The 24,915-nt window shown below is 55.8% G+C and overlaps 1 protein-coding gene across 8 annotated transcripts in view; it reads right to left on the minus strand.

The window, feature by feature from the left end:
* Nucleotides 1-10,918: 10,918 nt before the first annotated feature.
* The window catches only part of NPHP4 (nephrocystin 4), a 107,993-nt gene continuing 93,996 nt past the window's right edge, over nt 10,919-24,915 (minus strand). For 6 of the 8 annotated variants that reach the window (XM_019746702.3, XM_088790066.1, XM_074334191.2 and 3 more), the window contains 10 exons: nt 22,619-22,845; nt 22,313-22,484; nt 21,442-21,525; nt 15,848-16,004; nt 15,204-15,289; nt 14,557-14,642; nt 13,495-13,666; nt 12,455-12,634; nt 12,043-12,186; nt 10,919-11,409 (listed from right to left, as the gene is read on the minus strand). In XM_019746702.3, coding sequence (XP_019602261.3) covers nt 11,269-11,409; nt 12,043-12,186; nt 12,455-12,634; nt 13,495-13,666; nt 14,557-14,642; nt 15,204-15,289; nt 15,848-16,004; nt 21,442-21,525; nt 22,313-22,484; nt 22,619-22,845 — 1,449 coding nt within the window. In that variant the 3' untranslated portion in view covers nt 10,919-11,268. The other 2 variants (XM_074334192.2, XM_088790068.1) reach the window with 2 other exon arrangements.

Here is a 24,915-nt window from a genome sequence, read left to right on the forward strand (position 1 = left end):
GTGATAATAGTAGTTCAGGTTTAGAAGGCATTGTTTTAATGCTCTTACTTGGCAAATAAAACATGTGCAACTCTAAATTAGTTCTGATTTTTTAAATTATTTTTTTACTGACCCATAAAATCCAGGGGGTGAAACTTCTCACCCCAAGAATGACCCACACGGGCCTTCAGTGGGGCCCCTGAGGCCTCGTTATCTTGTTCCCTTGCTTAACCCTCGGCTACTAAAATGCAAAATCATGAAGCCGGGATCGGACGGCGCCCTTCCTGCCAGGTGGAGCGAAGGTGAGGGGCAGCTGTGCTTTATCATTTCCATGAGCTTAGCTCAACTTACAGCAATAAAAATAAAATTAGAAAAAGTCTCTTCAGAGGCAAGCTAGCGTCAAAGCCAGCACGATATTTTATTACGTCTGAGCCACTAACGTGCCTCTCTGCACCCTCGGGCCCTCTGAGGAGAGGAGGTGGACGCTGGGTGGCCGGGCTGGGTGTGGCCAGGGGGATCGTACCGGGGGCTCTGAGCACTGGCTGAGCGCTTGGGGCTGCATCCCCGGGCAGAGATGCTGGGGACAGACAGTACATGGGGACAGCTCAGCTCCTGAGCCCTGCAGGCTCTCCCCTGCCACCCCTCCTGGGGGCAGGGCATGGGGATGTCCCATCTGTGAATTTGTGTGATCTCATCAGAATCCAGTTTTGCTCCCAATGTAGAGAAAATGGAATGATAAGCCAGGCGAGCAGTGAGCAGTGTCATTATGGGGGACATCTTCCTCAGCCAGCCCGAGCAGAACAAAGATCACCCCCGCTCCTCCCAGGCCAGTGCCACTGGGCGACCCCTTCTTCCCTCCATCAAGTTGGCTCATCCCGGGATAGGCAGCTGGCACTCGTGGGTCTGACCATGGGACATCCCAGCCAGGACCCGAGTGGTCAGGTCAGACCCCAAAGCTCTAAGGCATCTTGCTGCTAAAAAAAAGTGGCCCCTCGACTGAGACACAAACTTCCAGCAATGGCCCAGAGCGCTCAGCCTGTAGAACAGAAGCTCTCCCGAGCTCTCAGCATGGCCCCTGGCAGGAACAGGTGGGCCCTCCTGCTCAGAGGACAGCACTAGGCCAGGGGCCCTGGGCCTGGGGGCAGCTCCGGGGAGGGCTATGCTGGGCCTGGCCAGAAGGGGGTCTGGGCTGATGCCACCAGTGGAGGGAGCTCCCTGCCTGGACAGTGCCTCCCCCCACCCCGCCTCCTCGGCATCGGTGAAGTCAGTGGACCAGGGTTCGCCGCCCCCCACAGTGAGTCAGGACTGTGGGGGCCCCGGGAGTGAGACAGGCCCTGCTCTCCAGGCGCCCAGTCCCAGGGAGGGGCAGGAGGTGACAGTGCAGGTGGCACCTGACAGGGAGGTGGCTCTTCCCAATACGCTCACTGGCTCACTCACTTCCTACAGGTGGGGAACCAGGGCTGGCAGGATGTACGATGCTGATGCTGCCATGAGCTCCGCTGGCCCCAGGGCCCCACCGGGAGGGGCGGAGCTGAAGGGAAGACGCACTCAGGGGTCTCGCGTGGCTCCGCTCCTGCACAGAAAGTCTCCTGGCCTGCAGCGGCTTTCAACCCAGCCTCCACCCAGTGCTCATTAACTGGCATATGTGTTTATGAAAAAAAAAAGGCCTCCCTAATTAAAGCTGTCACATTGTCGCTTTATGAATCTCACCCAGGCTGAATGCAGCCAGGACCTTCACTGCCTGTTACGCCAGCCTACGCCATCCCAGGAAGCCCAAGTGTGGCCAGACAGCCTCTGCCCCGACTCGGGGGCAGCTGAGCCCCCTAGATTAGCCCCCTTCCCTGCTCCAGGCTCCTGTGGAGTGGGGGTCCTTACACCCTACCCCACTGGGCCCCAAACAACCTGTGAGCCCAAGACTGGGCAGGAGTCGCTGTTTTCTCCCCGAGTTTCGGGGAGCCTCACACTGTGTCCCCACAAATCTTGGGTGAGTGATTCGCTCACCTGGCCTCTCTGCCTCAGTGTCCTTTCCTGCCCACCCACCCACTCACCTTTCTCACCCCTTACAGCTCAGATCAGGCTCTTCTCCTCCAGGAAGACCCCTGCCCCCAATCCCTGCTCCGAGGTCCCCCAGCCCCCGGGCTCATGGCTCCATGTCGAGGGGGCATGTTTCTCCCACTGCCCGTGAGCTACTTGGAGCAGGGGCCTGTCTTGCTGACCCCCAACCCCCAGCACAGAGCACCCCTCAGGCACACTGGGCATTTGCCCCGAGTGACCCTGGCCAAAAGCAGCATTGCTGGCGCGTTCTCCAAACCAGAGACCCCAAGGCAGGCATTCTCAGCAGCCCCACAAGCTGCGTCTGCCGAGTTTCTTCACTACTTAGCTGGCCTCTGGGTTCAAGGGTCTTACTAAAACATTCTAGAAACCCAATCTTGACTCTGATGTTGGGACTTGAGGGTGTTAGCACACAAGACCCTGCAGTGCGTTGGGTTGAGCTGAAGCTCTTCCCTCCCTCCCTGCAGCAGACTCGGCTGCGTGCCCTTTGCCCTGTGGCTTTGCGGGGCCTCCCCGCCGGGCCAACAGGGGACACCGCCCGCCCCAGCAATGGAGGCTTGTTCACCGACTTGGTCAGCGGAATGTGAGCAGCTGTGCCATGAGATGAGCTATCAATTGTGTTCCTGCCATCCTTGAAAGAGGCCCTGGGGGTTGCTGGTCCCAGAATGGAGTGCACATGGAGCCAGGGGACCGTGACCTGCAGCCTAAAGCAGAGCCACCACTGTGACCACAGAACAGTGAGCAGAAAAGAAATGTTGCTGTTGTAAGCCACTGCGTTTGGGGGTGTTGTCAGCATTATTGTTACAGGAAGCTGCCTAACGTACCGTACCCCCCTTTTATCCACCATGCTCTGAATTGAGGTAAAGGGAGTATACGACTGAGGGAGACTAAGGTCAGGTTGCTGCTGGTGAAGGTGACTTCCTAGCCAGTGGCTCAGGTGGGTGGCAGCAAGGGCGTCCTAACAGTCCCCAGACTTGGGTAGGATTGCCTCCCTGTCACAGGTAAGGGTGTGGAGACCAGAGCATGGGCTCACTGCAGGCTGGCAAGTCCCAAAGAGGGGGCCGTGGGGGCGAGCTAAGCCGCACAGACCCAGGGCTCTTCCCAAACTCTCCAACCAGGGGTTCTTGCCACCTCCCTGGGGAACCCCCACCCCACTTCCAACCCCCGCAGAGGAATTGGAAACAGGACCCTCTGCTTAGTTTGCAGGAACCGGTGCAAAATGAAAACACTGAGCGCCTTGTTAAAAATTATTAAGAATTTCATGACAGCAGCAGCAGAGCATTTCAGCAGGTGTGGGGTAATCCCAAGCACAGGGCCCCACGCGACATGCCCACAAAGCCAGCTGTGGGGGAGAAGAAGTATCCCTATCGCCATGGACTTGACGACTGGCTGACTTTCTGCAGAGCGGGTCTCAGAACCACAGGTGCTCAGAGGACCAGTGGTGGTTCAGCTGACCTGGGTTTCGATCCCTGGCCGGGAAAGTAATGGAGCTGTTCCTGTCTCTCAGGCCAGCTGTGCATCCTCAAAGGATGGGGCCCAGGCAGTCACTAGCTAACACCGCCTGCAGGTGCTGGGACCCAACTCAGCTCTGGCCTCTACCTGCCAAAGGCCACTGGCGTTAGAGGGCAGCACCCCTCCCATGCACCTTCCCCCACCTCCAGCCAGGCACACAGCAGAGAGCTCATCAGAATCCCACCCAGGGCACCCGGAAGTCCCTTGTGGGGTGGCCCCTGACCCAAGTCAGCCTCCTGGTCCAAGCTGACAAATCCAAAAGCCCAGAAGGACAGATCATTGCCCAGCCCCCAATATGGTGGCGACTTCCTTAGCTACTCTGCCTAGGAAATCTTAATGATATCTGGAGTGAGTACCTGGAAATTTGTTTCCAATCACATTGAATCTCCACGTGACTCTACACCAGCACTTGTGTTCTCACAGAAACCGAGTGGCTCTGCAGCCCACAACATGACGCGGACCCAACCCAGGAAGTTTCCGGCTCACGGTAGCTAAGGAAAGTCCAGGACTCATCCACAATCCTTAAGAAATATTAGTATTCTAGGCCAATTATTCAGTTAATCTCCTTTAATAACTCTGTGTAGGGCCCTTGATAGACCATAGTCTTTACAGTATTCATTCCAGAAATATTAGCTGTCACTTTCCATCCAAGTGAAGCAACAGAGAGGCACCCAGCATGGGCTCTGAAGGGGGTGCCTGTCCGTCAGCTTAATATGCCATAAAGAGAGGTAACATAAATCTCCCGAGCCTGCGGAGGGCTTTGGGGTGCAGAAAAGAGCGGCATCCAAAGCAGGAGAGAGAGAAGCCCCTTCCTGCCCAGTGTGGCCCCCTCTAAGTGTACCTGGGGGCCACCTCATCTCCCAGGCCAACCAGGGCCACCTTCTGCCTGACACCCAGGGAGCCCAGGGCTTGCCTCCGTCTGCACGCTGACCTCAGGGACTGTAACTGAGGAGTGGGACCCATTGTGTTCCAGGGACAAGGAGGTGAGACAGTGTGTCTGGGACGATGGACACTGCCGGGCACACTGGAGGTCCCAGACACAGTGATTGATGGATGAATGAATCAATGGATCAATGAACCACTGACACAGCCTCCTGGGAGGGCTACAGAGACCTACTTGCTGGCCGACAGGACCACGTGCCCAGGGGATCTGCAGGTGCTGAGACAGTGCCCCATCCTCACACCTGCCCCCCTCCATCCTAAAGCCCACTGTCCCTCTCAGCCGCAGCCCCCCAGCCCCAGGACTGGCTGTTACAGCTGAAGCCCAGGCCCTGTGGGAGTCCAGAGGGCCCAGGAGAGGTTCTGGGGGAGGGCACCGTTCCCTGGGACTCAGGGCTCCTCTGGCCGGTCCGACCCAGGCACCCCTCAGGATTTAGACTTCATCTCTCCTCCAGGCCATGCTGCTCATGGAAATAAACTGTTTCCAGCAGTGTCTGTTTCCAAATCATCACCGATTTTTGTCTGTTTTCCCAGCTCCCTGCCAAGTGGTTTACTGTGGGCAATGGATGGAACTCTCTCTGCACAAACCCGCCTCTTCAAAGCAGGAACCTGGCTGGGGCACCCAATGGCTTCAAGGAGGGGCCGATGGGGTGCATGGAGGTCTCTCCCTGTACTCCCCAAGGAGACAGCCCCCGACATGGAACCCCACAAGATGAGCCGTGTGGTGAAACGTGGCTGGCCGCCCACGCTGAGCCTCCAGGCACGGCGAGAAGCTCTTTGCTCTGCCCGACTTCCCATGGACCAGCTCAGAACTGGCTTTGCCTTGGGGTCCGGAGGGGCCCCCGTGGCATTGCCAGCAAATGTGTCCTAACCAGTAAGGCTTTGACCACATGTGGAGCTCGGCACACCCCCACCAGCAGGAAGAGCCTCTGAATCCACTGCCCGTCCACTGGACTTGAGGGCAGTGACCCCACCACGTTCAGGACACACCAGATATGGACCAGCTCGAAGTACTGCTCAAGGCAGTTCCCTGCCTTTCTCTCCTTCTTGGCTCGTTCTTTGTAAAAGTCTCAACGCACATCTCCGAAAATTAAACGGAAACTGCTGCATTCAGATTGTTGGGGGTCAGAGCTGCAGACACCTCGGCCCTGCACACTGGGAGAAAAACAGGTCATTACGGAAACATAATGGTTGTTTTCCCCAACCTCTTAGAACCTGAGGCAACAACTTTTAAAGGCGCCTTAATTTATTTCTAAATAGAGACAAACATTGCATTAAATCATTACCAGACACGAGAAAGCCAAGCAGCTAATCTGGTTTTCATTTGCCTCCATTTAGTTAAAAGTAGCTTTCAACAGAGGTGGGAGGAGGAAGAGCAGGAGGGGAGAAGCAGAGCAATAATACTGAAAAACGCCCTTGATAGAAATGATAAGGTTCCCTTTGACGCCGTGCGTCTGTGTGCACAGGGAGGCAGCAGCTCGGAGCGTCCCACCGAGGGCACGCTTTCTCATCAATCACCTGGTTTGGGCAGATGGCGGCTGGACCTGGGGCTGACGGCCGCCAAGTCAGAAGTAAAACCAAAATGCTGGCCCAAGGCGAGGGCATCGGCAGCACACTTTTGGGTCCGTAAGGCAGGGACAAGGCCCCTCTCTGGCAACCCCGAGTGCACAGCGTACCTGACCTGGGCTTCGGGCCCCCGCAGAAGGGCCCTGAGACGGCCAGGTCGCAGCCACGGTACTGGCTTTTATTTAACATCGAAAAATTATCAGAAAAGAAATCTCTGTTCTTTGTGAGAAGAGAAAAAGAAAGGGAGGGAAGAGGGGAGGAAAGAAACTGCTCAGAATGGCACCAAGTTTTGAAAAGCACAAGCCCCCATCTTAGGCCTGATTCTCACTCCCCCGAGGGGCTTCAAATCCTTACGTGAGCCTAGGACAGGGCTCTGTGCCCCGGAGTGACCAGAACGCCACTGTCCTCCTAGGGGAGAAGACTTAGGGGAGGGATGGGAATAAGGGGCAGAGGGAAAAAACGTGTGTCGAGAAGCTGCTTTTCTGACTTACAGCACAGACGGGGCCCACTGGCCGAGCCCAGCTTCACCAGCCCCGTGGGCAGCATGGTCCTGCTGGCAGTGCACAGCTGAATGGGCACCGAGCCAGGTCACTGGAGAGGGGCAGGTCACTAATTTAGCCCCTGGTCCTGGCGCACCCCAGCCCATCAGCCCCTCACCACCCCAAGAATGAAGCCCGAAGCCCACGAGGCCCATGACTTGGCGGGGCCCCTCCCCTCCCAGTTCTTCCTGTCCAACCCACCCTCTGTCCAGGTGGCACCCCCTCAGGGAGGCCTTGGTCCCCTCTAAACAGACCCCCTTCTCCAGGCCCTTCCCCTGCTTCTCCTCTTCACAGACCGCATCACCACCTGACTGTGACGGGCCCATTTTTACTCTCTGGGCGCCACTAGGAAGTCAGTTCCTGGGGCAGTGACCGTGTCTGTCTCATGGCACCAAATGTCCTTGCCTCTGCATGGTACCCAGCAGAGGGGCACCCAAAAGTCTAGGTCAGATGAATGAATGAATGAGTGGTGAATAAGTGAGTAAGTGAAGTTCCTCTGGCTGATCAAATGTCTCCTGCCAAAGGCCGGGCCACTGCTTCCTCGGGTGCCCGACGTCCCTGGGCTCCAGGCAGTGTGCTGCTGACAGGCCCGCCCTGGCACGACGGGGGCGGGGGGGAGCCATCGTCACTTGGTGCTGCACTTCCCTCCTCCACACAATGGGGGACAGTACCCTCTCAGGGGCTGTGCAGGGGTGTGCACCCAGCCTGCTGGGGACGGTCGCGTGTCACGACAGCACATGTCCCGGAGCAATGTCAGGACAACTTGCCCGGCTTTTTACCCAAGCACTCAGAGCAGAAGAGCCCAAATGGCCCCCATGACAGTTTTTGTCTTTAGACCAGGCATGAGGTAAGGAAGCCCCTGGGGCTTCGCCTCAGCGCAGGGGCAACGGGACTCCCCACGGATCTGCCTCTAGGGGGAAAGCGCCAGCCCCTTGAAAGCATCTGGAAGTAGGAGATGGAGGTGAAAGGGTCCCATGCGTCCCCTCCCCCATGTGTGTCCCCTCCCCCTCCTCCCACCCCATCTCGGCCAGGACAGCCAGCAGGAAGGCCTCCCGAACCTGCATTCCTTTACAAGGCGCCCGAGCTGCATGGGTGGCTTTGCAAAGCCCAGAATAGATCCAAGATGGCCTGCCTCCTTCCGTGAACACATGAAAATTACAACTAAATTACAGAACAATCAACCAGGAGAACCATCTGAAGTCTAGCTGAACAGAAGTCCTATAAGGACATAAAGAAGCCACATCAAGACTGGGAGGAGGGGTCGGAGACGCAAAACGGTCCCAAACCCACATGTGGTAACTGAAAATCAGTACAGGCATCTCGGCCATGGAGTTTCCCCACAGAGGAGCGAGGGACCCCCGCCCCCCACACCGACCTCCCCAGCCTGGAGTACTGGTGCCAGGAAGGGGAGGCCCCACAACATCTGACTGAAAAACTGCGAGGATTCGAACCATCCGGGTGGAACCGGAGGCGGCGGGAAACCCCGGTGTCCTCTTAAAGGGCCCGCGCACAGACTCCCTCACTCGCAGGCACTCACCTTGGGCTCTGGCGGAGGGACGCTGACTCGTGGGACATCGGAGGCATACAGGGGGCAGACTGAGGTGTGTGACTTCAGGACAGAACTGGAGGGACAGTCCCCCTTCTCCCTGTGTGGAGCCCTCCTGTGTGCAGCCGGCAGGCGCCATGTTTCCTGTGTTGAGCCCGCCCCCAAAGGCCAAACCTGAATCTGATTGGCCAAGTGAGCTCTACTGCTCCACCCTGCGGACTCACTGAGACCCTGCCTCACCCAACTTGCCTACTGTAGGAGGCTTTATCAGTGGCTGAACCTTAAGGGAGCCGGCAGGTGGCAGCAAGCCGCGGGATGTCCTGGCTTTTTGCAGAGCTACCTCAGGCCCAGTGCTGGTGGCAGATGTCCTGTTTATTGCATGGCCTCTCCTACACGCCTCCAGGGTTAGCGCAGGCAGCAAACCACCACAGATCACCTTGTAGCTCCTACCAGGTAGTCCCTGACCGGTCACAGGTAGTGGGTGACCTGGTCCTGCACCAGAGTCCTCCCAAGAGGCCCCAGAACCAACATACTTGGGGGTTAGCTTCAGACCACAACAGAGCACAGCCCAATTAGCCCCACAGTGGCACACCCAAAGAGAGGTCTCAAGAGGCCCCAGAGCCCATTGGGGTGAATCCCACATGGGGTAAGCCCCCTGTAAAGCAGCCTGTAAGCTATGGATGTGGCCAAACCCCACAGCCAATCAAGCCTGAGGGTCAACCCCACCCACTCACGTGCCAATAGCCATCAAGGCTCAACTATAAGAGGAGGGCACACACAACCCACACAAGGGACACTCCTGGAGCACCAGGATCAGGTGACCAAGGCGACTGCACCAGGGCCCCACAGGGCACCTACTACATAAGGCCACCCGGTAAAAACTGGGGGACACGGCAGATCTATCTAATACATAGAAACACAAAGAAGCAGCCAGAATGAGGAAACAAAGAAATATGTCCCAAATGAAAGAAAAGGAAAAAAACTCCAAAAAAAAGAACTAAACGAAATGGAGGCAAGCAACCTACCAGGGACAGAGTGCAAAACACTGGTTATAAGGATGCTCAACAAACTTAGTGAGAACTTCAACAAAGAGATAGCAAGTATAAAAAAGGACACAGAAACCATAAAATTAACCAGTCAGAAGTGAAGAATATGCAATATGGAAGACAAGGTAGCAGAAAACACCCAATCAGAACAGCAAAGGGAAAAAAGAATTTTTAAAAATGAGGATAGTTTAAGAGGCCTCTGGGACAATATCAAGCGTTAACAACATTCACATCATAGGGGTACCAGAAAGAGAAGACAGAAAGCAAGGGATTGAGAACCTACTTGAAGAAATAGGAGCTGAACACTTCCTAACCTTGCGAAGGGAATAGACAAACAAGCCCAGGAAGCACAGAGAGTCCCAAACAAGATGAACCCAAACAGGCCCACACAAAACACATTATAATTAAAATGGCAAAGGTTAAAGACAAAGGGAGAATCCTAACAGCAGCAAGAGAAAGGCAACTAGTAACTTATAAGGGAGCCCCCATAAGATTGTCAGCTGATTCCTCAGCAGAAACTTTGCAGACCAGAGGGATTGGCACAAAATATTCAACATGATGAAAAGCAAGGACCTACAACCAGGACTACTCTACCCAGCAAAGCTATCATTTAAAATCAAAGGACAGATACAGAATTTCCCAGACAAGAAAAAGCTAATGGAGTTCATCACCACCAAACCAGTATTACAAGGAATGTTAGAGGGACTTCCTCAAAATGTAAAAAAAAAAAAAAAAGACCAAAAATGTGAATAATAAAATGGCATAACTATCAACAATTACATGTACTTTAAATAAAAATAAAATGAATTAAATGATCCATTCACAAAAAAAGGGGGTGGCTACATAGATAAGAAAATAAAACCGTTACATATGCTGCCTACAAGAGATTCACCTCAGATTGAAAGACACACACAGACGGAAAGTAAAGGGATGAGAAAAACTTATTTCATGAAAATGGAAAAAAAAAGAAGCTGGGGTAGCAGTACTTATACCAGCTCCACCCTGGTTCCCGGTGCCGGAGATACCCTCCCGCCTCAGGCTTCCTTCCAGGGCCAGTCTGGCTTCCCCCTCATGTCCCAAGGCTGACGACCCCCTCTGCTGCTGCCTTCTACCCCTGGATCAGAAAGGCATTGCATGCTGACCACCGGGGCTCACGCACCCAGCCTTTCTTTTTATTCTAATTTCCAACAGACTGAGATCAAGTTTTCGGTTATAAGACATCACGATGATGACTCCTGGGTTACCGTCCATTGCCGAGTTCTGATCGGCCCGCTGCTCAGTGTCTCTACCAGCAACACGGCGACAAAGATTGCTGGGTGTCCCCCCAAACCTGCTCACACCCTGCTCAGCGATACCATCCCAAGTTATCTGGACACATGACCACCCAAAAGAAGAACGACATTTCCCAGGCCCCTTGGAGCTAGCTGTGGCCACGTGACAAGGTTCTGGTCCGGGTGTCCCCATCCTCATACCTGGAACCTGTGACTATGTCATTTAACATGGGAAAGGGGACTTTGCAGATGGGATCAGTTACGGACCTTGAGAAGGAGCGGCTATCCTGGATCTCCCCGGTGGGAACAGAATCGTAGGAGATCTGACAACAGAAGCAGAGCTCACAGTTGCTTCTCCCCACACCCACCCCATCAGGCCTATCCCTCAGCCACGCTGTACTCAAGGGAAAGCCAGGCTGGTGCTGTAGACAATGGCGAAAACAGCAGAAAATACTCATGAAAACTATCAAAAGAAAAAACGTGTCCATGTTTAGTGTTTCATACATAATTTTAAAAAAGATACGCGATAATACCAATAGAAAACATTGCATAGCAAATAATGTGTTTGTACAAAATCTAGTAAGAAACATAATTCTATCACTTAAGATGATTCTTAAAAAACATTTTGCTAAAAGCAAATCAAAACATCACAGACAGTGACAGTCTCTCGTGTGCAACAGAGCTCAACAGGCTTTGTGCATCCTGAGGACGCCTGGGGCAGCAGCTCGGCTGGACTGGGGCCTCGGTGGGCGGTTGGGGCTCAGGTGACGTCCTCCCCCCTGAGCCAGGCTGCAGGGCCGCCCCTCGAGGCCGCTCCTTTACTGGTAGATGACCTTCACGCAAAACGTTTCCTCGTTTTTGTCTTCGTGGTCGTTGATATAAATGAGGACCTCCCTCTCCCCAGCTGTCTGACTGGGAGCAAACCGCAGGCCGATGGTGTAGGTCTCTCCTCCCCCGACCTGCAGACAAGCACCACAATCCGAGCGCCCACCACAGCCGCTCCTCTCTCTCTCCCCGTAACTTCTACGCACAAGGCATGTGTTTTCTCAAGCACAGCAGGTCAGTCGGCTGACAGAGGACCTTCAGCCTGGGGCTCCTGCTCAGTCCCTGGGGCAGGTGGGAGTGAGGCAGCACCCTGTCAAGACTGGCAGACTGGGCACACTGAGGCTCCGAGCCCCATTTCCCCATGTTACCTGCTGTCCCCACACTCTCGGGAGACGCTCGCTCCCCACCTGCAGAAACACCGTCCCCTAACTGACAGCCTGTGATCTGCCACTCTTTCCTTAAAACGTTCACAATGGACAAAGGGCAGAATTGTGGGGCAGCTCTGGGTACTATGGAGAAATTGCAGGGAAGGCGCTCTCTCCCCCAAAATGGGGCCTACACATGGAGGGTCCCTGAGTCCAAGGCAGAGGAGCTGAACACAGGGTGGCCCCTCCCTGTGGAGCATCGCTCCAGAGCGCAGGAAGGCTCGGCTCACGGCCGGGGTTCCTGAGGACCACCCGTCACTAGATGGAACGGCTCCCAGCGCCCTGCTAGCCCCCCTGCCCTCAGGCCCCACACCTCAGGGCTCCGGGGAGCACCGCCCGCACCTGGAAGGTGTCCTCCTTGAACTGCAGCAGCTCAGGGTGGTCGCTGTGCAGCTGGTAGGTCCTCCGGGAGGGGTAGGGGTTGGTGTAGGTGATGCGCTTGTTGGCGCCCTTCCCCTCCCCCACAGCCAGTGTGATCTCAAAGGCCTGCGGGGGGGAGGGCAGTGGTCGGCCTGGGCTCCTTCTCCAGGCGCTTCCTGAGCCCGCTCTGGACGTGGGGCCCCAGGCGCTGGACGTCGCCATAACCAGCACAGACAAGCCCTCTGAGCTCCTGGATGACGGGCTCACAGCACAGGAGCCACCCCACCCTGACCCGGCCAGAGAAGACGGGAGGGGGTCCTGGGTCGGGGACCAGCTGACAATCAGGTGACACACCCCCTGTACCACAGGGCCCCCCCACAGGGCCCCTCCAGACCTTGGAAATGAGAGGCAGGCGGCAGGAGAGGCACACGAGCCACGAGGCCACGCGCTGGTGGTGGTCCACGTCCACCACGTTGAGGTGGACAAAGCGGCTGCCCGCCCTGAGGGGCCTCACGCCCAGGTGCAGGTCCTGCACCCCGTGGGGCGGCAGCACGAACACACCTTTGGGGTCCGTCTTCAAGAACAACAGAGAAGCAGGCAGGTGAAGGTGCAGCCACTCCCATGGGGCCAGAGAGGGGTTTCCTGGCACCTCTACCCAGGGGACCAAGAGAACCCAAGGGAAGCAGCTGCTCAGGGGTGACAACCCATGTGGCTGGCATGAGGTCACAAGGGGCTTAAGTGAAACGACAGATCTGAAGCCAGAGCCAACCTGTGTGCCACAGCGTGTCATGGTCTGTCACTGTCGCGGTCTGTGTCACCATCTGGGTCACGGTGTCATGGTGTGTGTCATGCTGTGTGTCATGCTGTGTCACCATCTGTGTCACCGTGTCGGTCTGTGTCACTATCTGCGTCACGGTCTGTGTCACTGTGTTATGGTCTGTGCCATGGTCGGTCCCCATCCGATCAGTGTCATGGTGTGTGTCATGGTCTATGTCACCGCCTGTCACCGTGTCAGTCTGTGTCACTATCTGTGTCGGGCATGTTCCCCTCCCATGTGACGACGACCCCCTAAGTGCCAGCGCTGCCTCAGCAGAGGGAGTTTAACGAGTTCTGGCTCTAAACGCCGGCCGCTGGCAGGGAGTCTGGAGGGCCTCATTATGCGGGGTGGATAATTGTGGCTGCATTAATTCCAAAGTTACTATTAATATTTATCTTCCAACAATTCTGAAAATTGGCCTTCGGGATTTATATGTCACTCATCTCACGACAGCAACTCTAATAAGGGCGATTTGAATGAAGACTCTGCCAAAACCTGCTGTCATCCTGAAGGTCCTGAGAACCTATCAGGACCAACCACTGCGCCATCCCGGGTGGGGTGAGGATGGGGAGGGCCAGAGAAACCTAAGTGACCCGAAAGGACCCAGAAGGCCATACCGTCAGCTCCTGGGGGTGCGAGGTGAAAGCTCTCACTTTCCTAAGTGTCTGTGTCCCCCGAAGGACAAGGGACAGGTGGGTCCGCTGGCCGGTGACACAGGAGACGTCCACACGCTGCAGGGAGTGGAGGTGGACCTGCCATATCTGGATGGGTGTCGCCAGCCAGCGATCCCTGCGAGAGACAGAAGCCACTGGCAGCTCTGACCCATGAGCCAGGGAGAGGCAAGGGCCGGGGGCCCAGGGGCACAGCTGCGTCACTTCTGCAGCCGCCTCCCATACTAAGCACAAGGCTCTCGGGCGGGACTGGGGCTTAGGTATCACTTCAGCCCTGCACCAGAACACTGAGAATGAGTGACAGGTGGCTTTTGCCTGAAATGCACCCTGGGCCAGCTTAAATCCCAAACCAGGTCTGAGGCAAGGGCTGTGGGCAGCACGGCATGGAAGAGCAGGAAGGTGGGCTTGGAGGTCACACAGGCCGGGCTTTTTGCAAGATGGGCTCAGCGACGCTTCCCTGCAGGCCGTGCTGAGGACTCCGCACTGCATGTCCGCCCATGACGAGCACCGAGGTAGGCCATGCCTGCACTTCACCCCCCACCTCCCACCAGCTCTAAAGGCTCCCAAAGGGCTGGGGGACACCACCTATGAGGCAAGGGGAGTGCACCGGGGTTATTTCCACCAGGTGAGGGACGCAAAGGGGCAAGTCAATGAGTCTTCAGCATCAAAGGACATTGACTGCACTTTCCCTCTGCCCTGGGAGGGGCCGTGGCTTAAATTCCCTCAGATTCAAGGAGGAAACTGCTATGATGGGGTCCTAGCACTGTTCTGGGGCAGAAGCTCCTTGGTGGAGTCCCGATGCGGCATCCCTCAGGCCGCTGGCCTGGTCTGAGCACAGGGCACCCTTTGCCAGGCCCCTGCCAGCCCTACGGTGCCCCTCACACCGCAAAAGGCTCGATCATGGCCCCGGCCATGAGACAGAACCAGGACTGGCCCATTTCAACGCCCCAGCATCCTGACTGCCTGCTCACCTCCCTCCGCTCCAGACGGCCAGGCTGCCATACTCACATGTAAATGATGACAAAGAAGTCTTTGATCTCCGGGCTGCGACCACTGGCCACCTTCAGGAACACGTCCCTCGGCTCCCCAGGGCCCTGCCAGACAGGGGGTGCATCCCTCAAACGCTGCCCGCCTCCCCCACTCTGCCCCCTGCTCCCTAAGTTCTGACAAAGCGAAAGCATGCATGAACCAGGCCCCCGACATGTTGCTACCTTTCTGTCCTAGTCAGAATTCACTTTTTTTTTTTTTTTTCACTGCAAAAGAGAAAATCATTAACTTCTTGATTTTATATTGAGGTCAATAATTATATTCTTCAGGAGACTGTAACCAGTTTCCTAACCAGTCATAATATAATTACGGCCATTCTTCTTTCCACAACGGCAATTAACAAGTGCCTCAATTACCACTCTCACTTCACTCATTTTGCCTCATGCTTTTTTTTAATTTAAAATTCAGATAATCAACTAACTGATCTGCTGGCAGAAAAAATGACAACTCATTCATGACGCTCTCACAAAGGTGCAAAGCAGCCCTGCAGCACCTTAGACAGAGACCACGGAGCCGAAACCCTGCAATGATGAAGCCCCGGAGACCAGGACGCGAGGCTGGGGCACCGAGCTGCACAGGACTTGCCTGAGGCACAGCCAAGCACTCACCACGTTCTGGGTCTCACAGATGACATTCGGGTCACTACAGCGGACGTGGAGCGGGGGTGCCTCGCCAGGCATTCCCACAGGAGCACCTGGAGTGGGAAATACCAAAACTATCATCTTTCCCGATAGGCCTGGGCCGGAACAGGGGCTGAGCTGACGGGGACGCCGTTCTACCCCGCCCATGTCGGCAGGGACACTGGTGCTTCATGCTTGGCCACCTCCTGGGGACTCAGCCCCTCTCCTGGGGACTCAGCCACCTCCTAGGGGCTCATCCAAAGGGAGTAGCCAAAACGTAAGCGCAAGTGCTATTTAGCAAGGTGCCAGACATGAAAGATGTTGCTTTGTTCTAAACGCACAACAGAAAAAAGTGACTCGGCAGGGGGAGGAAGTGGTGTCCCCAGGCATGAACTCAGGGCTGTGGGTCTTAGGAGGGTGCACTCAGCCGGCCATGGTCACACCTGCCATCTCAGAGGAAGCAAGAAGGTGGCCATTTCAAATGAAAAGGGCAGGTGGTAGAATTTACAGACGTGTCACGTGTTGTTGGAGTAAGAGCATCACGAGATGACATAATGACGACCCTTGGGGAAAAACCTTTTCCCATCTGTTGAGCCCACAAAATGCCAGCCACGGGGACAGACGGGACCTGCCTGGCAGCGTGTGCCAGGGAGGCAGGCGGATGGCCTTCTTCAGGAAGGTGAGCTCTGGGTGATAGAAGCGGAAGACCTGGTCCACCACGTGGGGCTGGGGCTCCACCGTCAGGCGCAGCACGGCGAGGGGCTTGCCACCACTGCCCCGGAACAAGACCTGCCGACAGAGCAGACGGGGTGGCGTCAGGACACACACGGGCTGGCGGGCCTCCTTACAGACAGGGACGGGGGTCTCTGCGGTCCACTCACCTCCCGTGACACGGAAGGACTGGCACAGTCAGAAATGGGGGACAGTCTGCAGCAGCAGGTGCCCACACGGAGGGGACGGCACCCAGCACAGGGTCCGCACGTGGACGTGTGTCCCTTCCGTGGGTAGTGGCTGCTGCTACTGCTATTTCTCCTAAGTGAGGCACACACCTCGAGTACCAGTGGAAAAGGTTTGCAGCCCAACATCAAACACTACTTCAGCCATTATTCTACCTTTCAACACGCCTGCTGTGTGCGTGCTGGGGGTCGTTGCAGAAGGATCTGGCATGACCTCACCAGATCCTCGTGGGTGGAACGGAGCACGTTAGCTCTTTGATTCCAGACGGTAAAATGAGGCTGTACCTAAACCAAGGGGCTAGAAATATAAACTCCCTTTTCTAAACAAGTTACGTACTAAAAAGCCTATTGGTCCAAAGAGGTCCTAGTTGGGACAGCTGGTAGACTGGGAATCTACTCCACGACTCAGTCTGGCCCAGTGAGCCCTCAGGCCCAGGAATGAGGATGGCACACAGCCATCCCCTGAGGCCAGGGCACTGTCCCCTGTCCACGCAAGACTTGGGCCACCGACAAACTCCACATGTGAAGGACATTCTTCTTTGGTAAGTTTTATTATAAAATCTTTTAGGTGTATGTATATAAGACGATACATATGTAAAACGATGTTTAGCTCACAAATTAGAACAGGACAGCCACCCAGGAGCCCAGGACCCCACTTGGAACAGGCACACTGTCCACAGCTGGGCTCCCATGCCCTCCAGCCCACCCTGACACACCCCTCCTGAACTCCACGCTCACCGTCCCCTCTTTTCTTTGCCATTTCCCCACCTCTGTCTTTAAGCAACACGGTGGTTTTGCCTTTTGGAGCTCCACCTGAAGCCACCCCACACGAGTCCCTTCCCTCACCTGATGTCCCAACTCAACCCCACGTCCTGGCTCGGAGAGAAGCCCCCACGCCCGCTCCCACGTTCCCATCACCTGTGCCCTGACACCCTTGCCAGAATTTTCCCGCTACGCTGAGACTTCAATTCTAAAATGATCGACTGTTTCTTCAGCTGCTGTGCCCATTGAGCGGGGTCTCTGCCCCACGCCCACCCCGCCCCGCTAGGCTCGCAGGCCCCTGCAGACCCCCTTGCGGCTCCACCAGCCACTCCTGGAGGCTCTGACCATGGCGGATGGCCAGTCGGGAGTTGGGGTTGAGGGGACGCTCGAGCCTGTGTGCTCCGCTCCCGTCAGCCTCACCCGGCCATCGTCCCAGCAGGGGCAGCTCCTCCTCAGCAGGTGCCATCTGCACCCAAACAGCACAGACGCAGCCTCACGGCTCCTGGGCGGACCCTGCACCAGCCCAGCCGGGGGCACCCTCCTCGGAGGCCTGAGCTCAGGCCCACGGCCCCTCCTCTAAGCCTCTAAGTCATGGTTTCCTGCTCTGTCCCTGGTGCCCCAGGACGGGCGTGGCAGGCAGTGGCTTCCGGTGTCTCCACCTCCTAAAACCTGGAGTTCATTTTACTCTTCCGGCCACCTGGTTAACAACATCACGCCTAGTTAACAATCCCTGATACAAAGTTCTCTGTTCAAAGTGACTTCTGTCTCCCAAGTGCTGGTCTCCCAGGGGACTCGGGCTGAGCGAGCAGCTGGGGGAGGCCAAGCTGCAGGCACAAAACGCATTTTCTTCTCTATAGTTTCATAGGCACAACTGCCTAATTCCTGATGACGCCCCACGGCTCTTTCCTCTCGGCTTGGTTTTCTCCACAGCATGACCACTGCCACGTCACGCTTCATGTGTTTGGCACAGTCAGTCTCTCCACCAGAATGGAAGGCAATTTGGCTGCCTGTTCCCTGCTGGGTCCCAGGGCTGCACACAGGAGCCCCACCTGCTGTCCCAGCAGCCAAGGGTCCAGGACGCAAGCACCCAGCAAAGCTGTCTGCACCTCAGACCCACAGAACCTGTGACTGGGACAGCCCACTGGGCTGAAACTTCTAGAACTTAGAGCGGCTCCACAGGCACCACTGAGGCAGCAATGCTGCTTCTGAGAACTTGCAAATATAACTGGAACTCTCAGACTGAGCTTTTACATGGATTCTCTGCAGTTTTCCGACATTAAGACATTCTGAAAGAATGGACATTGGTAGTCAGTCAAAGCTTTAAAAATGGTCTATCAGTGCAAAATGGGCCTTTTGGAGAGGGATTTAGCAAAACTGAACACGTAGAAGACTATTCACAACAGCAAAAGGCTGGAAACAACCGTAAAGTCCATTCATGGGGTGGTCAGGTAAGTGATGGACATCCGTCCACATGACAGGGGCTCTGACCGAAGAGTAAACGGGCATAAGCTCTGTGTGCTGTCAAGTGGTGTCAGGACCCACGTTCACATGCTACACACAGACACAGACACACAGACACAGACACACCCAACACAGAGACACAGACACACACACACACACACACACACACACACACACAGATATACACATACAGATACACACAGACATACACATATAGACACATACACACACACCCCACCCAGAGAGACACACACCCAGACAGACACAGACACACACACACAGACACAGACACACACACATACAGATACACACACACACAGAGATAGAGACACACACACACAGAGATACACACACATGGGGGTGAGGGACAGGAAAGGAAGGAGGATCTTTCTACAAATACCTCATTTTATAGTTTGATCTTGGACTCATGTAAATGTTTTCAGTTAGTTTAAAACAAATTTTTCTAAAAACAGTCTCTATATAGTAAAAACAAATGAAACAAACAAATCCACCTATATGTCAAGGTGGTGATATAACTACCCAGAGAAGAATTCTTGAAGTGAATTTGAAACCGGACAAAAAGAAACACTCAGAAATCTTAGACTACAACGTCCTGTTTGTGGTTGGTACTGAAATTTGAACCTCACACATACACATCTAACAGCCAGTGTGGCCAGCGGCCTCAGGGCCACAGGGTCAGACCAGTGTGGTCAGTAGTTAGTTATGGACCAGGGGACTGAGAAAGTAAATAAATATGTTGACGATAACGGAGCCGGCTTCTCACCTACAGAAACAGGCATGAGAAACGTGAGGCAGAGGGCAGCTGGGTAAGGCCCACGATGTCACACGGGTGTTGGGAGCACCTGTGTTAATCCGGGTCTGGAATACATATGGATAGAGTCTGTGCACATGTGTATTACACACAGACACATGCGCCGTAGCTCTCTCGGCTAACACCCCAGGAGCTCTGAGCACACCCAGCGCCCACATTTGGGTTTCTAAATGCCGTTCTCCACCAAGAGGAACCTCAGAGAAATGGCCGATTCCAGGGCTGCCGTGAGGAAAGCCTAAGGTGACTCTGGACTTTCTGTTTGCCAGGCAGTAAGGAGGTGCTCCAAGAATGTCAGGGCCGTGTCAAAAGGACACAGGAGCCAGCCTGAAGCAGCTGCCACCGGTCAGTGTGGGGCAACCGAGCAGCAAAACAAGGACAGTAACAAGTTATAACCCACTGAATAAAACAGGAGTTCATGTCCATAAGGTACAAAAGTAAGTCAAATAAACGAATGGGATGCAGGCAGAGCTCTCTTACTTAGAATACCAGCTAACACGAGTGGAAGGAGTGATGACATCTGAACGTCCCCAACCACCGGCAGCCACCATGCTAAGCACCCATGTGGGGGGGGGGGCAAAGGGGGGTCCTAGAAGCTGCTAAGCAAGCAGGCGGGTGGTGTCTGATAAGGAACACGGTATTTCCATGGTCTCAGCATCTTCCGGCAAAGTACTTGCTCATTCCTTTCTGATTCTCAAGTATGAAATGCCTCTTCCTTAACTTTACCGCGCAGAAACCTGGCAGACACCTTCTTAACTAGGTAAGAGTTAGTATCTCCAGAAACAGAGCAATCAACACTGTGTCCCTCCCACTAAGAGGTTCTGAGAAGAACACAGCGAAACCTCTGCCGTCTTCCTGCCCAGAACATTCTGCCCACCTTGAACCTACTCACGAGCAAACACAGGACAAACCCAAACTGAGGGACATTCTGTGAGGTCACTGGCCTGCACACTTCAAAGTACCACGGCCATGACAGGCGAGGATGGCATGGGCGGAGCTCCAGCAGGAAGAGAAGGGACTTGGGACCCCTCTCGCCCTTGAACCTGAGTGCGGAAGTGGTCCCATATCAGGATGCTTGGTGATATGCAAATGGGGCCTGATGAGACTCGTGTCAGTTTCCCGATTTTCTGGTTCTACTGTGGTTATGGCGGGGTCCATCCTTATATTCAGGACACACGGGCTCTACGTTTCATGTCGTCAACTTCTTCTCAAATTGTTCAGAGAAAATATGGATAAATATAGAGAGAACGATAAGGCAGCTGTACAATGTCAACAACTAGGAAATCTGGGTGAATAACGTATGGAATTCTTTGCACTATTCTTGTAATGTTTCTTTGTTTGTTTGTTTTTGAGATTATTTCAAAGCAAAACGTTTGATAAGAAAGGCACAGGAGCTAACTTGAAAGGGACGGCGGTGGCCAGAGAGGGGTACTGTGTCGCAGACGAGAAACCCAGCAAATCAAAACTGGGCGTCCATGATGAGATGCCAAAACGGACCAGCTGTGAAGGTTGCCAGGGCACCACTGGTTATTTTAAAAATCAATGACTAAAGAGCAAGAATCCAACACTTATCCCGACTCTGGTGTAGAGCATGTTTCAGGGCAGCCAAACCGCTGATGGTTTATAGGAGCGTCACAGCTAAGAAGTACAGGAACGTGAGAGAAGTCAAGTTCACCATTTTCCACCCTGATGGGAGGACGGCTGTAGACAATGACCCTCAGGTGGGCACGTCATGCCACGTGGACAGCCAGGCACCCTGCCTCGCCTCTGCAGGGCACAGGGATCGGCCCACTGAGGTCGGCCCCTGGCGGTCGGCCCCTGCTCAGCGACTGCAGAGACACAGCGTGAGGACAGCAGCACGTTTACAGCAGTGCAGTGGGCATGGGGTGGCCAGCTTCACACCCAGCGTGCCCAAGGGCTGTGAAATGGACAGGGGCAGGGAGGCATTTCCATGCTTGACACCCACCTGGGGGCCATACCAGCATCTGGCTAAAGCTGTCACTGTCCTGTTAGGAAATGAAACGTCCACCTCCAAGGGCCCTGCTCCCAGCCCCGAGCCTTCCCTCCAGGAGGCACAAAGAAGGGCTGAGGGGCCAGGGCCAAGCGGCCCGGGAACTGGTCACCTGACACACCTCACTCGATCCCTTCAGGACACAGCTTACACCACCAGACCTCGTGTGTGCCCGGGATCGGAAGTCGGGCGTCTTCTGCCCCCTACCTTGGCATGTCTGGTGGGCATCACGCTGGACCTCCCCGGCGACCCGGTGTCCGTGTCGTCCTCAGGTCTCAGCGCAGCAGAGGCCTGTGGGAAGCCATCAGCACTGGGTGTCACGGGACAGAGTCCTGGGAACATAGGCACTTCTTTCTGCCTGCGGGACCTTCCGCCTGCAGGAACAGCTGCCCCCTGCATCTCATTTACTCTCACAGTTACCCTCTGCGCAGCTACTTATAACCAGCCTCACTGCCCCCAAGAGGCCCCGGAGGCTGTGTGAGCTGTGAAGGGGCGTCCTGCACACTAACCCAGCCCGGCCTGCGCCAAAGGCCTGCTGCCTTCACCACTGTCCTTACGACCTCTCGTCCCGCAGCGCATCCCAGAGCCTGCAGGGAAACCTGTGAGCCTCTAGATCCCTAAGCCATTTCAGGGATCACCATTATCCACAGAACTGACCTCAAAGGTCGTTCCAGAAACTGAAACACACGCCTGTGCCCTCCTGCATCACACACACACACACACACACACATACACACACACACACACGGAAACCGCAGTCCTTGCATTTCCCTGGAAAGTGACAGAGGCTAAGGGAGTCAGCCTGTCAGCCCTTCTGAGGTCTAAGAGGCTCTTTTACCAACTTTAGTAAAGAGATTCAGAGACGACCTAGCCTTTCATGACGTCCACCACGTCTGCAGGAGACGTGAAGCGTCTGGGCCCACCACACACGGTGCAGGTGCAGGGCCGTGAGGACAAGTGGGGCACATGACAGCCCGAAGGCTAATCGGTTGGCCACTACATGGGGAGGCCTGTAAAACGCGTGGAGACGCCCCAGGTCCCCAGCACTGTGTTCCCGGCTGACACACAACAGACCCACCTGCACTGCAGAGAAGGTCTGGTACTTGAAGGGGACATGGGCGGCCTCCCGGGGGCGCAGGAAGAGTTGGGGGGTGAGGCCGTCCCGCACGTGGAACATGTCCTGCTCCACGGGCGTGTGCAGGTTGGCCGCGTCCTTGAAGTGTCTCCACTCCTGACTGTCCAGGATGAGGCTGCAGGGAGGGCGGACGCAGCGCTGAGCCCAGTGTGCTTCCTGGCGGCGAGCCCCACCCGCTCGCTGGGAGCTGGAGCTCGGGATGGGAGCCCCTCAGCTTTCGGCACACCCGTCCCCGCCCCGGCCCCGCACCTCAGCTCTGGGGTGTCCACCTCGACGGTCACTGTGTGCTGCGTGTTGTGAGGGTTCCTGAGCACGAACTCGAAGAACTCGGCGGTGCCCAGCGTGGCGTAGACGGTGTGCTCGGTGGTGATGGCCAGGCTGAGTGCGCTGGTGATGCTCTGGGCCTTCGTGCGCTCCCGGTAGGCGGCGATCACCTGCAGGTCCCTGGCGTGCTGTGCACGGACACCCTGCTGAGCCTGTGGGACACGAGCGCCCGGCCAGGGCCACAGTCCTGGGCCGCGGTCCTCCCTCGCTGTCCTCTGCTCAGCCTCCCCAGCACCCCACACACCACGTTTCTGGAATACCACCCCCCCTTCCTCGACACGTGGGCTGGGTGGGGCTGGCTGGCGTCTAGCTCCAGCGAACAGAATGGGGCACGCCTGTCTCTCCACGTGGGGTTCTGCAGGCACTCCTGGCTTGTCTCTGCCCCATAGCTGGGGTATGTACCCATTGGAGGCAGGGCCTGCCCTGCAAGCTCTTAAGAAACTACAGCCAACAGCCAACTACTGCCAGCCTTCCCCACAGCTGCCAGGCTGGCACCAGGTACAGTGAGGAATTAAAAGCAGAGGTTCCCAACAAAAGAGAAAAGAACGGCCTGGAAAATAGAGCAGGTGCCCAGCTCGCCGGCCAGGCCCTCAGTGTGGTGGCAGGAGCCCCATCTGTGAGCGGAGCCCCTGGGAGGTAACGTGTCCAGCCCTGATTGACCTCAAGCTGGGTCAGGGGGGCCAACAACTGCCTTGGTGGGGCTTGGCCACAAGTCCCTCGTCCCTCTCCTTCCTCACGTGCCCTGTGACTCAGTGGGCCTGGCCATCCCAGACGTGTTTTAGACGCTGGAGATTGGCTTGTTTTCCTTGTGAGCCCATCGGAAACTGCTCTGCAAGATCTAAGAACTAGGGCAGCCCCCAGGCTGGGGGGGGGGGCAGCCAGGCCCAGCGCTGAGGACCTTCGAACACTGAGGAGGCCTGGAAACAGAAGGAAGGGGTCACACAACGCCTTCGGACTTCAACTCAAAAGCGAGGACGAAATTTGACTTCTGACTTACATGGCTTTGGATACTGTCTTTGACCTGCCCCGAGCAAGGGGGCTGCAGCTGTGCCTTTTGTTTCTCCCCGGGATTTGAAAATGGGAGGGTGGTCGGGTGCACATTCAAGGCTTCCCTCTGTGGACACTTTATTAGGGCGTCTCAGTGGCGTGGGCCTTTAACAGGCTGTGCTGGACAACATGGCCAGACACAACGCGAATGAGAAGCAGGACAGAGATGGCTTTGCCACCTGGAAATGGGCTCCCGGATACCCATGGGCCAGATGGTGAAAAGCGATGGGTAGAGACGCGTGGCCCTGGGCTTGTTAGGCCCTAACTGCTGGCCCTCTCCTGCCTCCTCCCAGACCACAGACAAGGTAGGTGGTTAGTCCGACACCCCTGGCCTCCCTCCACCCCAAGAAAGATGGGGCAACTTATCTGATGGAAAGTTCCAGAGCATGAACCAGGCAGGCACAGCTCTGGCCTCCCTCTTCCCTTCCTTTTGGGATCCACCTGCCTGAAGATGGCGTTGGGCTCACACTGCTTGGCTAGGTGGTCAGGTTTCCTGGGATTTCTGTCACTTGAGGCCCCCACAGAACACTTCGCACAAGTAGATAACCCGCCAGCCCTGCTTCCCAGGCCCAGGGTCCAGCCCCAGAGCAGGGGCTCAGACCAAGGCCTGCCTGGGCCTGCAGCTTCCCCGTGCACAGCAGCTGATGCTGACCGATGGCGGTCACTAGGGCCAGCCACTGCCCGGGACAGCGGACACAGGTGAAGCTGAGCGACCCTCACGAGAGGCCTGTGACTGTCCCAAAGCACAGCAGGAACATAAACACGGGCATCGGACCCGCACTCTGTGCTCCTGGCCACCTTCCCCAAGGAGCCCTGCGACACGTGGCCTCCCTCAGGGCCGTAAGGACTGCCGTAAGAACGACTCGGGGAGGGAGAGGAAGCTGGACGCCGGCTGGCTGTCCCCTGCTCCCCGTGCGTGACCTCCAGCATGGACACTTCACCGCGAAGCCATGCACTCGGCCGGCTCAGCACCGCAGCTCCACCGCGCTCCCCGGCCTCCCGACCGAAGGACCCACTGACTTCACAGAATTCTCATCGTTCTTCGAAAGCAGGACGTAAAAGCTCTAAAGGGATAGAAACTACCACATATTTGATAAATCGAGTTACTTTCATCTCAAAATTCTCTAGGGCTACTGACCCAGGAAATCATTAGAATTTAGTAGAAAATGCTCTTG

Source organism: Rhinolophus sinicus, chromosome 14 (assembly GCF_057876585.1).
Source record: "Rhinolophus sinicus isolate RSI-liver-muscle chromosome 14, RSI-T2T, whole genome shotgun sequence".
In the NCBI taxonomy this organism is placed as follows: domain Eukaryota; kingdom Metazoa; phylum Chordata; class Mammalia; order Chiroptera; family Rhinolophidae; genus Rhinolophus; species Rhinolophus sinicus.